This window comes from Oxyura jamaicensis, chromosome 19 (assembly GCF_011077185.1).
Source record: "Oxyura jamaicensis isolate SHBP4307 breed ruddy duck chromosome 19, BPBGC_Ojam_1.0, whole genome shotgun sequence".
In the NCBI taxonomy this organism is placed as follows: Eukaryota; Metazoa; Chordata; class Aves; order Anseriformes; family Anatidae; genus Oxyura; species Oxyura jamaicensis.
Window position 1 is genome coordinate 10,968,277 of NC_048911.1, and position 14,597 is coordinate 10,982,873.

General features: G+C 60.3%; 1 protein-coding gene across 2 annotated transcripts; it reads right to left on the bottom strand.

Annotated features, from left to right (window-relative positions):
• Positions 1 to 4,228: 4,228 nt before the first annotated feature.
• CCDC92B (coiled-coil domain containing 92B) lies at positions 4,229 to 14,597 on the bottom strand. 2 transcript variants are annotated; one of them, XM_035343246.1, is made up of 5 exons: positions 14,178 to 14,597; positions 13,235 to 13,388; positions 9,479 to 9,526; positions 4,559 to 6,515; positions 4,229 to 4,493 (listed from the first exon to the last, which is right to left on the bottom strand). In XM_035343246.1, the coding sequence occupies exons 1-4, from the start codon at positions 14,178 to 14,180 to the stop codon at positions 5,866 to 5,868; spliced, it is 855 nt and encodes a 284-aa protein (XP_035199137.1). In that variant the 5' UTR covers positions 14,181 to 14,597; the 3' UTR covers positions 4,229 to 4,493; positions 4,559 to 5,865. The 2 variants fall into 2 exon arrangements, with proteins under 2 accessions (XP_035199137.1, XP_035199136.1); XM_035343245.1 differs by lacking the exon at positions 14,178 to 14,597 and having other exon boundaries at positions 13,235 to 13,797.

Below are 14,597 nucleotides of genomic sequence, written 5' to 3' on the forward strand. Positions count from 1 at the left end.
CGTGGTGCCGCGGCCCCGCCGCGCCGTACGGCTCGGCCCCGCGCCGCCGCGCCTTAAAGGGGCCGCGCCGCGAAACGCGACGGGCCCCGCGCAGGCCCCGGCCCAGGCCCGGCGGGCAGCGGGCAGCGGGCAGGGCCCTCCGCGGGGCTGGGAGCGAGCAGCCCCCCCCGGCCCGTGCCCCGGGAGCTGCTGCAGGAGGGCAGCGCGGCTCCGGCCGGGTTTCGGGCTCTGCGTTAAGAAGGGGGCAGGTCGCGGCACGGAGCGAGGTGCGGCTCCGCGCTCCGGCCTCTGCGCGCTCCGAGCAGGCGTTTTGGGAAGCGCCCGGTAAAAAATAAAGCCTCGATCGTCGTCCCGGGGAGTCATGGTGTCGTGCAGGAAACTGCGCGCTCAAATAAAGCAGCGCGCTGTCAGAGCGCTGGCGGCCGGCCCACGCGGTGGCTGTCCCCGGCAGGAGCACAGCTGCTGTTGTTCCCGGCTGGTCCCCGCGAGGAGAACAGCTCTGCTGAACAAACCCGGGGGTGCTGAGCCCGGGGGTGCTGAGCCCGGGGCCTGGCCCTGCGCCCACCACCCCGCGGCCTGGTACAGCCCAGTGGGGGCCGGGACGCCGGCAGCCTCTGCATGGCCTCCAAACACACCGGGAGCAGGGCTGGGGCTCGGCCCTGCGGGGCTCTGAGACCCCCACTGAGGCCAGAGGGCTGGGGCTGCCGCTCAGCACCTGCCCCAGGGAGCGAGCGTCAGGGTACGCAGACACAGATCCGGGGGGTTCCCAGGGCCTCGTGGTCGCGTTACTGCTGTAGTTGCAGTGGCAGGGAAGGGTCGTGTTTTGGAAGCTGAAATTCCTAGGACAGAGGCAGGAGGCCTGACTGCACCCTTCGGATTTTCAATGTTTGCTTTTGTGCTGGCTGCACCGCCATGCTCATGCCTGCCACTCTGCTGCCCTGTTCTTACCCAAAGGGGAACGAAGGGGTGGGGGGGGACGCAGGGACTCATTACGGTGCAGACACAAAGTGCCGTGCTGTGTCCCCTGCCCACGGGCACCGGGCACTCCTGGGGGCTCCAGGCAGCTTCACTGGGCCGGGGGCTCTCGGCTGGCGTGTGACGGGCATCGCTGCGGCACCAGCCCTGGGCAGCACCACTGGAGAGGGAGCAAACAGAGAAACTTGGAATTCGGGAGCAAAGGGCAGGTTTTAACTGGTGAGGAGCCGCGGCACTTTCATCTCCGCTTTTACAGAGTGCATGGGGCGGAGGAGAGCCTGCACGGGGCTGCTCCTGCTCGGCCTGGCGGGGAGGCCCCGCAGCGCGGCTGATGGCACCAGCGGGAGCGAGGCAGCCTGCGGGCAGGAGGAGGTTTTCTCTCCCCTCGTCCACCTCCCCAGCAGCGCTCAGCGGCCAGGCAGCGCAGGGGAGCGACAAGAGCAGGCGTGCAGAGAGGAGGCGGCAGCGGCATTACTGGCAAATTGGCTCATCGCGTCTGGTGGGTGGCCTGTGGGGAGTAGGGACCCCGAGATGCCCCCAGAATGGAAGTTTGTTGGTGTGCTCCCCATCAGTCTTCCCAGTGGGGAGTGTCAGCCGGGGCAGCACCACCACAGTGCCACGCTTCTGCCTCCCGACAGCTCGTTTTGGGTAACTCGTGCATTGAGACGCGTTGTGCGGAGAGAAATCCCTGACCATGGCTCTCTTCGGAGATCACATTTCTTGCTACTCCTTCAGCTTTTTGGGGCAACCAGGAGAAATCATCCCCACGCTCCCACACTGCAGATCCTCATGTATCAGCTGTGCCCTGCGTGTGATTTTCTGTGCGGTGGGGCAGTTTGTGGAAAGCCTCAAGCTCTGCCTCAGGCTGAAAATTCCCCGGGGCAATAGGATTAGGCCCAGCCACCACAGCTCTGCACGCAGTGCAGTGCAGGAGAGGGGCAGGTCCCCAAGCCAGCGGGGCAGATGTCATCAGGGAGTGCTCTACCCGGCGGCTGCAGCACGGCAGGTTAGGAGCCAAGCCCGTGCAGGCTCGCCGCCTCACCGGGGAGCAAGCAGGGCACTGGCGGCAGAGGCGTGCTGGGCTTTGCTGTGCAGGATGGCACTGGCACCACTGGCGGGTGGTATGTCCCTAGCGCTGGCTCACCCGCGCAGCCCTGCTGATGCACATCTTGCCCTCGTCACTTTGTCCCTAGTTACTTCTCTTGGCTGCACTGGAGCCCCCCGCCCAAGTCCGCTGGCAGCCCCGGCCCTGTCGAGGTGCTGGTTCCTCCAGGGGCCGGGGAGCCTCTGCGCTGTTTGGGCCCTCACAACCGCACCTTCAAAGCGGAGAGGGGAAGGATATAGCCAGGAGCGCTTAGATTAGCCCTAGCAAGCCCATTCAGAAAATACGGCTTTTTAATTAACAGGGTCAAGAGGGAGAGCTTCCCGACCAGCCTGCCCGGGGCTAGAGCCAGGCGAGGGGAGCGTGCGAGTCACCAGGACTGGCTCTGCCTGCCAGGGCTCGGCGCAGCTCCTCCGCCTGTGCTGCAGGGTTGTGCAATGCGAGGCATCCCATCCTCAGAGAGATTTCGGAAGAGTAATAATGTGAAGAAAAGGAGATTAACAAATCCAACGCATCAAAACCATTAGGGTTTGCACAGCTGCAGAACAAAACCAGCGGGTACAGGAGCAGTGCCCGGCTGTTAGTCTGCACACAGAGACTTGTCAGCACATTGTGTTTTATATATATATAAGATATTGTTTAACAACTGAGCGTTATTGCTATGCATCCATTTCCAGTCTAATCATTAAGCTTTACGAGTCAACATTACACATTGCTTGTTCCATACAAAGCATGTAGGTGTCAGCAGTTACACTCCTCGGTCTATATGTGTCTATGCACAGAGCTATACAGCGCAGGTTGAAGCTACGTTAACCACTTCGACTCCCAAGGAGCCTGACAGCACAGGACAAATGCAGCTGCAGGTCGCTGCTTTGTCCCCCAGCCAGGGACCCGGGGGCTGGTCAGAGGCTGCCCGCGTCCCTGCTGCTCCCCTGGGCCCGCTGCATCTAACAGCGGCCGACTTACTAAAGGTAGGAACACTGCCTCCTTCTTTTTTTTTTTCTTTTTTTTTTTTTTTATAATTTTTTGATCTCTTTGATCATTTTATATAAATACAAAGATTAAAATAATTTATTTCAACATAATTTCTATTACAATCATACAGTGTTTTCCCCTCAAAGCAAGTGCATGTATGTATATATGTATATATATTTGTGTATATATAGTACTCTAGAGCTTCCCTCCCCACCAGTAGCAGCAGCAGTGACCGAAGTGGGTGCAGTGCACAGAGCTGGCCCCCAGCTCGGAGGTGAGGATCCCCCCGCGCAGCGCAGGGCTAGCCCCGGACACCTCCGTTGCTTAGGCCTGCGGGGGGACCGGGAGGCTCTGCGCAGCCGAGGGCTGCCGGCGGGCACCCGCAGCCCCGCTGCCTTTCCCTGGTTCAGCCACGCTGCTGGGGTGCTGGGGAGGGCAGAAGTCACGGGGGCACTGGAATGAGATGAGATAAACTCCTCCAGCGAGCTGCTAATTACTGGTGAAGAGGGAAGGATCCTGCAGCTCCCACAGGGTTGCTTCATTTACATTGCTAGGCACTAAAAATGCTGATTGCTAGGAAGGTATTTACAGAGAATAGGAAGGTATTTACACTCCCTCCCTTTTTAATGCTCAGGTCAGTCATGACCACCGTGATTTTATCAACGATTTTATAATAAAAACGCAACACACTCTGTGTATCAGGATTGTCTAGAAACAAGGGGGAAAGCCGCTGTGCAAACCACAGCCACAGTAACGCTCGGCCGAACGGCACGGAGACTTCTTCACCCTCCCTCACATTAAATTAACGTCGCGCTGTACTCTCAGCAGAACCTCCCTGAGCCCGGGGCACGCAGCCATGTCGGAAGGCCACGGGGCGCCTCACCGCGCGACACCCCGCTGCCAGCGCCGGGGAGCGGCCACCCCGTCCCACCCGGGCACAGACCCCATGGGCACGGCTCGGCCCTCGCCAGCCCCATGCTGGGGCTGCTGTGTCGGGGGGCTCCTCACAAATCGGGGGTGTGCTTAGAGGCCGTGGTCAGTAACGGCCGGGGGGCAGCGCCGGGGGCTGCCTCGCCTCCGAAGCCTGGCACGTCACCGAGAGGGTTCACGTCACAGGCAGAGAAAAGGTACAAAAGCTGCTCATTTCTGTCCTGCCGGTGCAGATGGTATGCTTGGGGGGTTGTTTTTACCATCTAAAGAGCTGGCCTGGGGACTGTTACTGAGAATCTCGTAAAAGCATTTTAATATATAAACACTGAACTACAAAAATAGAGACCTCTGACTGCGTGAGTGCTCTGCGGGCGAGCTTGGGGCAGGTTCAGCCCGGCTGCTGCAGGATGGCGGTGCTTTCCAGGGGGGCTCAAACTGAACTCGGAGGGCATGGGGTCTGACGGCGGCACACGGCTTCCTCCTGCCCGCACCGGGCATCGCCCTGCAGGACCTGGGGCCGTGCTGCACCCCGGGCCCGGCAGGGCTGCGCAGCCTTGGGGGGCTTTGCTCCCAGACACAGCCCTGGTGTCCCGACAGCACAAGGCCTGGGGGAAGTGAGGGCTGGCACCCAAACCGGCTGGCTCCCCGTTACCCACGGGGCTCCTTAGGTCCCCTGGAGCCCCCAGACCAGACCTGCCCCCTGCCCCGCTTCTTCCTGTCCCAGTTTCTGCTCTTATCCAACATTTAGGGTACATCTTTGCTTCAGAGCAGCTGAAGCCGTTGGTTTGGTGTGAAGTCAGGCAAGGCAGAAGGGGCCAACACTGGGCACTGGCACAAGCCGTGGTGCTGGGAGGGAGGGACGGCGGCAGCCCCATGGTGCCTCTTCCAGCTGCTCCCCAGAGCCCAGCTCGGGGAGCTGCGGCACCCCCAGGGACACGGGCGAAGCGGATTGTGCAGCCTGTGCTCCTCGTGGGGCCGCCCCTGCGGCTGGTCCTGCCCCAGCAGGGTGGTGGTGCATGAGATCCCACCTTCACCGGTGCCTTGCTGACGTGGTTATTGTCTGTGGTGAAAAACCAACACCTGGGCATGGGTGCAAGCAACAAATACAACGCTGGTGCATGGACAGAGCCTGCCCATTGTGGGTGACGCGAGTCAGGAACCTGCTCCAGCAGCACGTGAGGAGCAGCGCCAGGGGCTGCGAGTGGGTGCCTTCCAGCTTGTGGGTCACCTTCATCGGCCTTGTCCCAGCCTGCCATGTGTGTATAACGTGGGGGAAATCCGTGTGACAGTCAGACAAATCTCGCAGAGGGGACTGACTTGGGACATGGCTGGCACAGCTGTGGAGGGGAAAATCCCTCCGGCGCCAACGGGGCCGACTGTCACTAGGCCGCTGGCAGCCCCTGGGCACCAAGGACTGTGCTGGTGGTGTCTGGGCCCCTCCAGCCCAGCCCAGCCCAGCCAGGGGTGCCCGAGGCAGGGCTGTGCTGAGCTCTGTGCCAAGCCACGGGTCTTCCTGCTGTGCACCTGGTACCCCAGGCCTGGGGAACACGACCGGCGTCTTCTCCAAGGAACAGCAGCAGCAGGAACAGGAGGGTCTGCTTGTCTTGGAAACACTATTTTTCTTCCTTTCTTCCTCTGGAAGCTCTGGACAGCTGCTCAGCTGTTCCCCCTTGGCAAGAATCATGCAGCATCAGCACACCGTGCTCTCTGTGCCCCAGCACCGCCGGCTGCTCAGTGGGGTGGGGGTGCGGGCAGGGCACCCACCTTCCGCTGCCTCCTTCCCCTCCCGGGGGACAGGGGCAGCAACCTCAGCCGGCGCCCACCTCAGTGCCGCCGGGCTCAGCGCCTTCCTGGCCGCTCGGGCCGTGCCCACCCCTGGCTGCCTACTCCCGGGCCCGGGCTCCGTGGGGCCCAGACCCAGGCCGCTTGCTGGGCTCGCCCTTGGCTGGCCGGGCCCTGGCTGCGGGCTCCTGTGGGGGTGGCCGGGGGGACCTCTGCGCCCGGGGGGCCGCAGCGGTGCTGGCCGTGCCCCGGGCCTCAGCGGAGGGCTCCGGTGGGTGCTGCGGGGCAGGTGGCCGTGTTGTGTAGAGGAAGAGGGCCGGGTCGGGCATGGCGTCGTGCTCCTCACGTGCGGGGACCCTGGGGCGGGCACCGTCCCCGGGTGGGCGCCGTGGGTGCGCCCGGTGGCCGCGGCGCCGGGGCCTGCCCTCGGACGTGGGCTGCTCGGTGGGCGGTCGCCCGCTGGCCCGGGGTCCCGGCAGCCGCTGGGCAGTGGCGTGCAGCTGCAGGGAGAGGTAGGCAGCCGCCTCCGTCTGCTTCTGCAGCTCAGTGTCGAGGATGGTGACGCGGTGGCTCCGCCGCTTCAGCTCCTCCAGGAACCTGCGCTCCTTGTTGCGGAGGCTGGAGCGCAGCGCGGCCACCAGGGTCTCCTTGTGGCGCAGCTCCTTGCGCAGCTCCAGGTTGTCCTTCTCCTTCTCCTGCAGCTGGGCCTCCATCGCCCGGCACCTCTCCTCCAGCTCCCGGTCCAGCACGTCTGCAGGGGAAGGCATGGGGGGGTTAGGAAGAGGCAGGAGTGGCTCTGCCCAGCAGACAGAGCAGTTCCCCAGGTGGAGGTGGCCATGAGGGCACCAGACCCAGGGGCATGGTTCAGTGGGATGCCAGCACGTCCATGCTGTGCCACTGGGCTGCTCAGGTGCTCTTGGAAACGGTGGCCCAAAAACTCCCCGTGGGCTGCCCACCAGCACATGCAGCCCTTCCCTGTGTTCTGGGGCAAGGCACGGGATCCCCTCTCGATGGGGCTAGTGTACAGGCTGGGACAGAGGAGAAAAACCCGACAGCAAAGCAATCAACCCAATTTATCGAGTGCTGCTGCCCTCATGCCAAGAGACTGCAGAGCCAGATTAGAGAGGACAGAGAATGCTAATCCAGGATTACCAGGCAGTCGAGCCATGCTCAGCTGAGGGCCTAGGGAGAAACGGACATACATGCATGTGGCTATTTATTGAGGGGCACGTAAATGTGTTCATTTCTTTATGGACACCGCAGCCGAAGCCGCTCTCATTGCACCACGGTGCAGGTGCGGGTGGGACCAGGCTGCCCCGGGTGCTCCCCGCACAGGCACTGCCCTGCGTCCCCAGCACCTCGCCTCCCCGTCCCACCCTCGGCTCGGCCTCCGCCTGGTGACGCCAGGGCCCTGCAGGGGCGGCCCGGTTCCAGGTGTGAGCCGCAGCGATCCCGCTGGCACGCAGCACCCCGGCGCCGGCGGCACCAGCAGCACAAGGATGTGGTTGCCTACAGGAAGCCGTGGGGTCGGGAGCTGGGGAGCAGCCCCAGGCTGGGCGTGAGAGGCAGAGGACAGGAGGAGAGGAACCCTGCCGCTGCTGTGCTATGCCCAGTCCCTCCCCGTGCTGCAGCCTTTCTCAGGAAGGAAAATCTTTTCCAAGAGGAGTTCCCAAGAAGGGTGGTGTGTGCTCAGAGGCACTGCACTGCCTCTGGCTGCCCACCCCCTGCAGGGGCCGTGGGCTCACCACTCCCCATCCTCTGGGGTGTGCTGGGCTCCGCTGTGGTGGGGCGTGGAGGTCAGGGGCACCCCTTGGCAGCCCCCCAGCAGCGGGGCTCCTGAGCTGGGGCTGTGTCAGCACCGCCCAGCGCGGTGGCAGGCAGCCAGCAACTCTGGCGGCTGCAATGCACTCACCACGCCATCACCCCTGGTTGCTGATGCCTGACCTGTTCGTCTTCTTTCTGCTCCCGGCAGCAGCTGGCTGCCAGCGACGGGGCGCGGACAGGGCTTGTTTAAGCAGAGGCACTGCTCCAAGTGGCAGGTTCCCCGCGGCTCCCACCCGCCACCTCTCCCTACGCCCCACAAGTGCTGGGTGCCCTCCCTGCCCCGGCCCTGATGAGTCACGCCGGTGGCGCCCAAAAAAAGTGTGATTTCACACCAGCCCTGCACCCTGGTCCCGAGCACCCTGCACCGCTCCAGCCACCCTGCGTGGGCCCTGTGGCAGATCCAGCCACGGCTCCCTCACCTGCCTGTGGGAGCTCAGCACCGGCCACCCAGCCATGCACCCATCCTGCCTTCTGCTCCCCCACAGTAGCATCAAGAGACTGTGTTTAGTAATAGTAACTGTCCATCTGTAGAGCAATTTGGGTAACAAAACGTTGCATTTCCCTACTCCCTTCTGCCTAATGATCCTGAAAGGGTGGAGGGGCTGGGGACAGGGCTTTGGGGAGCACTGCAGCCACAGCGGCCCATCTCTTGGGGCTCCTGCAGGCAGCCTTCAGCCTGCTGTGGAAACGCACCGGCCCACTGAGGGTGCCCAGTATGAGGACAAGTCCTGCCCCATGGCCACGTGTATCCCCGTGGGGCCGAGGAGGGCAGCGCCTGTCACTGGGACCCACGCTGCGCACACGGCATGCCCAGGCGCTCCCGTGGCTGTGAAAAAGCTCTGCTTTTTATGATACGCTTTGCAACCACTTTATAGCTCCAGCTTTTAAGTGTCTTCTGCAGAGGAAAAATGCTTTCTAATGAGATCTTAAGGGAGGCAGCTGCACGCGGTAATTATTACATGAGTGGCATTTGAAGAGCAATCATTTGATGGCATCTTAATTTAGCTTGTTGCCCCATAAATGTAGCAAATGTGCTCATACTCCTCCTAAGCTGTAAAAAGGCTGAACGATGGGCAGAGACCTGCGGGCGGTGCTCACTGCAGACGGTCCCTGCAGTGCAGGCAGGGACACAAGGCTGGGCTCGGGTCAGTGGCCAGGCCCCGGGAGAGCTGGTGGCCACGAGGATGGGGCAGTAATGCCAGGAAGGTAAACCCGGGGTGGTTCTGGGGGATGCGTTTCTGCAGGGCCTGGACAGGGGCAGCACAAGCACCCCCCTCGCCACTGATCCACACCGGGACCCGGGGGTCAGCACACTGAGAAAGGCGCCTTGGCCAGCTCTGCAGCGCTGATGCCTGCCCACGAGGCTCATGCCAGCAGCCTGCAGACATTCTGGGAGCACCAGCAATTCTCTCCCCCTTATTTTGGAACGTGGAAGATCATTTTGTGGGTCATATTGAGGAACTGGTGGTGCCTTCAGGATGGTTCGCAGGGGCGAGAGGAGCTCAGGGGATAACTGATAACATCCTTGTTTGCTTTTTCCTGGGGCTCAAGGCTTTGCAGGCTTTGAGACGCTCCCTGGGGGTCTGTGGACTACCCCTAAGGGCTCTGTGTAAAGGGATTAGCAAAGCAAACCCGATGGATGCTTGCTTTCACATCTTTCACATGCAAAATCCTTTTTTTTTTTTTTTTTTTTTTTTTTTTTTTTTTTCACAGGCATTTGAGGCCGTTTAACCTCGGTGCTAAGAGGCTGTGAACTGTGCACATGGGCTTCCCAGCCGCCCCCAGCCCCACCAGCCCCTGAGGACAAGGGGACCCCACGCCCCCAGGCTCCATGCAGGCAGCCGGTACCCCGCACACCCCACTTAGCGCATGCAAACCGCGAGATCCTACCTTGCTGGCGGGCTTCCAGCTCTTTCATTTCAAGGTCGTGGGTCAGCTCTAGGAGAGAAATCAAACAGGGATGAGCCCGAGCCCCTGCCCGGTGCACTCGCTGCTTCCCCCTTCCTGCTGCCCGTGCCGGGGCTGAGCCCTGGCTCCTCTGCCGGGCCACCGTGCCCGCCCCAGCGCTCCCAGCCGCAGCCGGTCCCGAGCCCGGTGCCTGGCAATCCGTGAGCTGTTAGGCAGCCCCGGGATCTGCAGCAGCCCCTGCCCCCGGGATGGGACTGGTGCAGTTGCAGGTCCTGCCCCACCGCAGGCAGGAGAGGCTCCCTCACACCCATGGGGACTGTTTGTTTTTGGAACCACTTTTGGTGCTTTAAATCAGGACAAAGAGCAAAGCAACGGACTGAAAATAGACCAAAGTGTAAACTGCTGCCTGAAGTATTTCATAATTTACTGCTTCCAGCCTGCTCTCTGCCTCTGCACATTACGCAAGTGGGACGTCCTTGTCCCTGCGCTGTGCCTGGAGCAGGACGCTGCTGCGCTGTTGCAGCACTACGTACCCCACAAAAGCCTCTACAAACCTGTCCCTGCGCGCAGCCTGGGTGGCCCTCGGCTCTCCTGCCAAAGGGCCAAGCGCTCCCCCAGGGCCCCCAGCCCCCAGCTCCTCAGGGCTCATACAGCAGCTCAGGGACCTGCTGGAGCTCGCCTTTAACCTGCAAACATTTACAATTTATTTTGAATTAATACGACAGACTACGAGACTACCAGCAGCAAAGGAGAAGGAAGGAGCTAACAGCAGTAGTCAGTCATTTTGGAGCTCTTTTTTTCTGAATATGAATTCAAATGGTTAATCTTTGCCCTACATTTTTCTTTTAATCTGCTTTTGTGTTGACTCTAATCCTCATCACTGCCATCCTTCTGAAGCGAAACGCTTGGCTCAGGCTCCTCTGCCCGTCTGTCTTAGAAAACAAATCTGTAGTGAGAATGCAGAAGTAACTGAGAACGTAATGCAATTTCTGGAAAGCTTTCAGCACTCCTGACTGCCCCATTGGAAATCAATGGCAGCGCTGTTATTTTTCTGAAGCTAAAATAATGGGTTTGGAGTCTCAGAGATATTCCAAATGAAATCTACAGCAGTCTCCCGTTTGAACAGACAGCGTTGCTCTGCTGAATGACGCGCAGAGCAGGCTCCTTGCTGCTGTGCCAGTCCTGGGGGTGCTGCGGGCTGGGTGCGTGCGGTGGCAGCTCTGCCCCGGCTGCTCTGCCCCGGCCTTGCCACAGCAGGACGTGGCCGTGCCCTGGAGGGGCCGCAGCCTGCTCCTGCTCCGTGTTCCTCTCCCCTCGCTCATCTCCACGGGGCTCCCCCTGCCGCCTGTGCCGGCCAGGCCCTGGCACCCCACCGGGCACCGCGGTTGTGCTCTGCAGTGTCCAGGACGCCCTCGCCGTGCCCGGGGCCATGCAGTCCCAGAAGTGGGACGCCATCCGTGCCTTGGGAGCAGCCGTGGCCCGCAGGGTCTCCGCTGCCCTCTGGACAGCAGGTTGGTCCTGTGCTCGGATCGATGTGGGGGAGAACGGAGGGGCTGCCAGCACCTTCTGTGCTGCACGTTGCTGATCCATCACGCTGCCTCCACGGATTCCCTCCTGGAAACCCGGCTCTGCTTCCTGCACGAGCTTCCCCTCCTGTTGTTCTGCTAACACTGGGGAACATGCTAATTATTGCCACACGAGTTGAGCTCATCTTCCAGTAAAAGGAGAAACAGAAGAGTCTGAAAGAATCTATTGCTATTTCTGCTGTGTTTATGCTTCGCAAATAAAATGGGAGTGGGAGGAAAGCCAACTCTGCTCTGTAACGTGAAGTTTATTCCAATAAATGAATCATACCACACTGTTCTTCACTGCACTTATCTTCCTGTAAGCGCTACGACTGTAGATGTTGGGCTGCAGGGCTTCGCTAGGGCCAGCTTCCCAGCTGACCCCCCGCAATACTCGCGGTCCCGCTGGCCCTTTCCTCCCGCCTGTGCTGCTGGTGGAGCGGTGCAGAGCCCAGTGGGTGCCGGGGCCCCCTCCCCAGTTTGCCTTCATCCTGCTGCCCCGTGGCAGCACTGGGTGGTGGAGGCTGCTGAGGACGCAGCGCACAGCCTGTGCCAGCCTGGGTCCTGGGGCAGAAAAGCTGTGGGTTTATCTACTTGGAGAAGGTCCCTTATGAGCACAGCCTTTCTGCTGCCAGATCGAGGTCACGATGTGGTGCTGCTCAGACACCGAGGTCACGATGCAAGAATCCAAGGTCTCAAGCAGCGGATCCAGGTGCAGCAATGAGCTACGCACCTGGACCAGGCGGGGAAGTGCTGAGTGACCAGTTCACCGCTCATGCAAACAGCATCGCAGGTGGTGGCACGGAAAACATGACCAAAGTCATCCCAGAGCTGGACAGGAGTTTTGCCCCCATCACTCCTAGCAGAAAGGCACTGCAGAACTACACACCGTGCCGATGGCACAACACTCATCCAGCCCCGCGGTGCGGCCAGTCGGCCCGGCTGGGAAGAGCTGATTGCAAACAACAGATGTGGATGGGGCCACCTCTGCCATGGGTGGCTCTAAACCCCTCAGCGTGATTCAAGCCTGAAAACCCCGCTGTCTCACATAGCTTCATCTACAGCCTTTCAGATATTAAAAGAAATGAAACACAACAGACAAAGCCGGGGAAGGATGGGGAATAAACCGACAATTTTAGAAATGCCGTCATGTCTCTTTCCCAGGAACCAGTGAGGATGAGAAGCTGGAAGACAATGAGTAATTCGCTGCAGCTGAATTATTGATGAGAGTGCCGGGATGGATTTCAGTGGCAGGCAGAGTGGGGCCACTGCTGGGCAAGGGGTTTTATGGGAGAGCCCCCGCGCCGCGGGGACCTGCCCCCAGCCCAGGCTCCCCGGGGGCCAGGAGGGCGGCAGCAGCTCTGCAGCCCTGCGTGGAGCCGTGTCCTGGCAGGGCGCGGGCGTGCTGGTGCCGTGGCTTTAGTGCTCACACAGCACCGGGCAGCAGACACGGGCACTGCCGACAGCAACAGTGCCGAGCTGCTCCGGGCCAGGCTGGCAGGAAAGAGGGGATTTTGCAGCTCCAAATAACAAAAAATAATGCACAGAAATAGGATATAAACAAGAAAATCACATTCCCCCAGTTCTGAAAGTGACTTTGGCATAGTCCTGTGCACCCCCATCATCGGTGGAGTTCAGCCCTTTTCCTTCCCTTCATCTACCAGCATCTGGGAGAAAGGATGAACTACTTTTACATTTTAATAACCAAAATACCTTTGAGGGTACAAATCATGGAAAGAAAAGGCAGGACCACGTTGCTGGCTGATACTTGGGCTTTTTTTTCCTTTCCTTAGACCAGCGAACCCCTCCAGGGTAGCGACTACTGCAGTCAAACTACTGCAGGGTGTGGGCACGCAGCCTGGGGAGAGCACTGAGCTGGCGGGGCTGATCCCCTTTCAGAAGCCTGCCCCAAGCACCAAGTTAAAACGAAGGAACAGGGTCTTAATTATGAATTATGAACACTGACTCCTCTCCTACTACCTGCTTGTCCAGCTGATGCCCAGAATAAGAATTGCTCCTGTTCTTCAGAGCGCTGCAGCTTCAGGAAGCTGCTGGTGCCCGTTGGCAGGGGGATGCTGTCCGAGGGCTTTCCTGGCACTGGGGCAGACGGCGCCCGGCGGGAGGGGAGGCTGTGCTGGGCTCGCTGCCTGCCCCGCGGGCACCAGGCGCTCACCTGAGCAGTGCTTCTGCAAGCGGAGGATCTCCAGGTGCAGGCCGTGGAGCAACTCCATTTGCTCCTTCTTCAGGAAAGCGATGTGCCGCTGCACGCTCTGGATCTGGTGCTCCAGGGACACGGTCTCCATCGCAACCGAGCTCGCGGTCCACGCCTGCAGGGAGAGGAGACGGCCTGCCATCAGACAGCAGCGGCACCGCGGCACCACGGCACCCCGGGAGCGGAGCCGGTCCCGGAGCCCCTGCGGGAGGCAGAGCCACTGGGCACTGCGGGCGCCTGCTCTCCCCTGTCCCTCCCCGGGGACGTGGCTGCAGGTGAAGGGGCTCTGTGCAGGGGCTGTGACCCCGGCGGGGGTCCTGCGGGAGCAGCCCCCGAGGCCCCGCACTGCCCCATCCCCGGTCCCAGCTCTCGCTGCGGGTTGGGGCTGGAGAGCTCTGATGCTGCATAAACAGAAAGCGCTGCTGTACAGACGCGTGCGTTGAAACGGCTCGTTTCTATTTCAGATTTGGCCCTAGGAAATCTGTTTTATCGCTGAGCAGAATTACATCTGGGACAGGATTGCTTCCTGCTCCCCCCACAGTCCCCAGGTGGGAGCCACACCAGCGCTGATTTCGGCTGTCACTTGACAAGCCACGTATTACAAAGCAGCAACTGCGGCAGGAGATCTAACACATGGAAAATACAATACGCTCAGTCTAATCCAATCAGTGTTACGTGGCAAGGAGCTTTGCGTTGTCTTATAGCAGAAGGAACATCTTCACTGGTAATTCACCTGACAGACGTGCCGCTGCCAGCTCTGCGCCTGGAGGCTCGGCCCCGGGGTGCAGGAGTTCATCGCGCACTAATTGCTCTGGTGAAGCGGCTGCAGGAGCTGCCCACCTGTGCCACTGCACCAGGGAGATAAAAATAAACCTCTGGAAGGATCCTTAGTTCTGGGAAATACCATTTTGTGTGGATGTGGAATCTGTCCTTATCCCACGCACCGAGCCTAGGCGAAGGGGAACCTGCAGCAAACTGCTGGAAAGGTTGGGATCTTTTCGCCAGGAAGCCTAAGGACAGCACGCACCATCCTGCCACTGGGAAGCTACTTCCACCTCCTCGTTCCCTCACAGCTGATTTCATGTTTCTCTCAATACAAACTTGAAAACTAAGCAAGTGCTTTAGCTCATGTTTATAAGCACACCCAGTCCTTTAATGTAGCACATTTTAAGCTAATTCCCACAGCCTAAACCAAATCAAACCCCATTTAAGCTTGATTCCAAAGTAAGCAATCTTGGCAGTGGCCCTCGCTCAAACCTTTGTTCTTGCCAAGGCCTCCAAAGGTTTGTGGAAACCTTAAGATCAGGTCTCCACACAGTCAGTA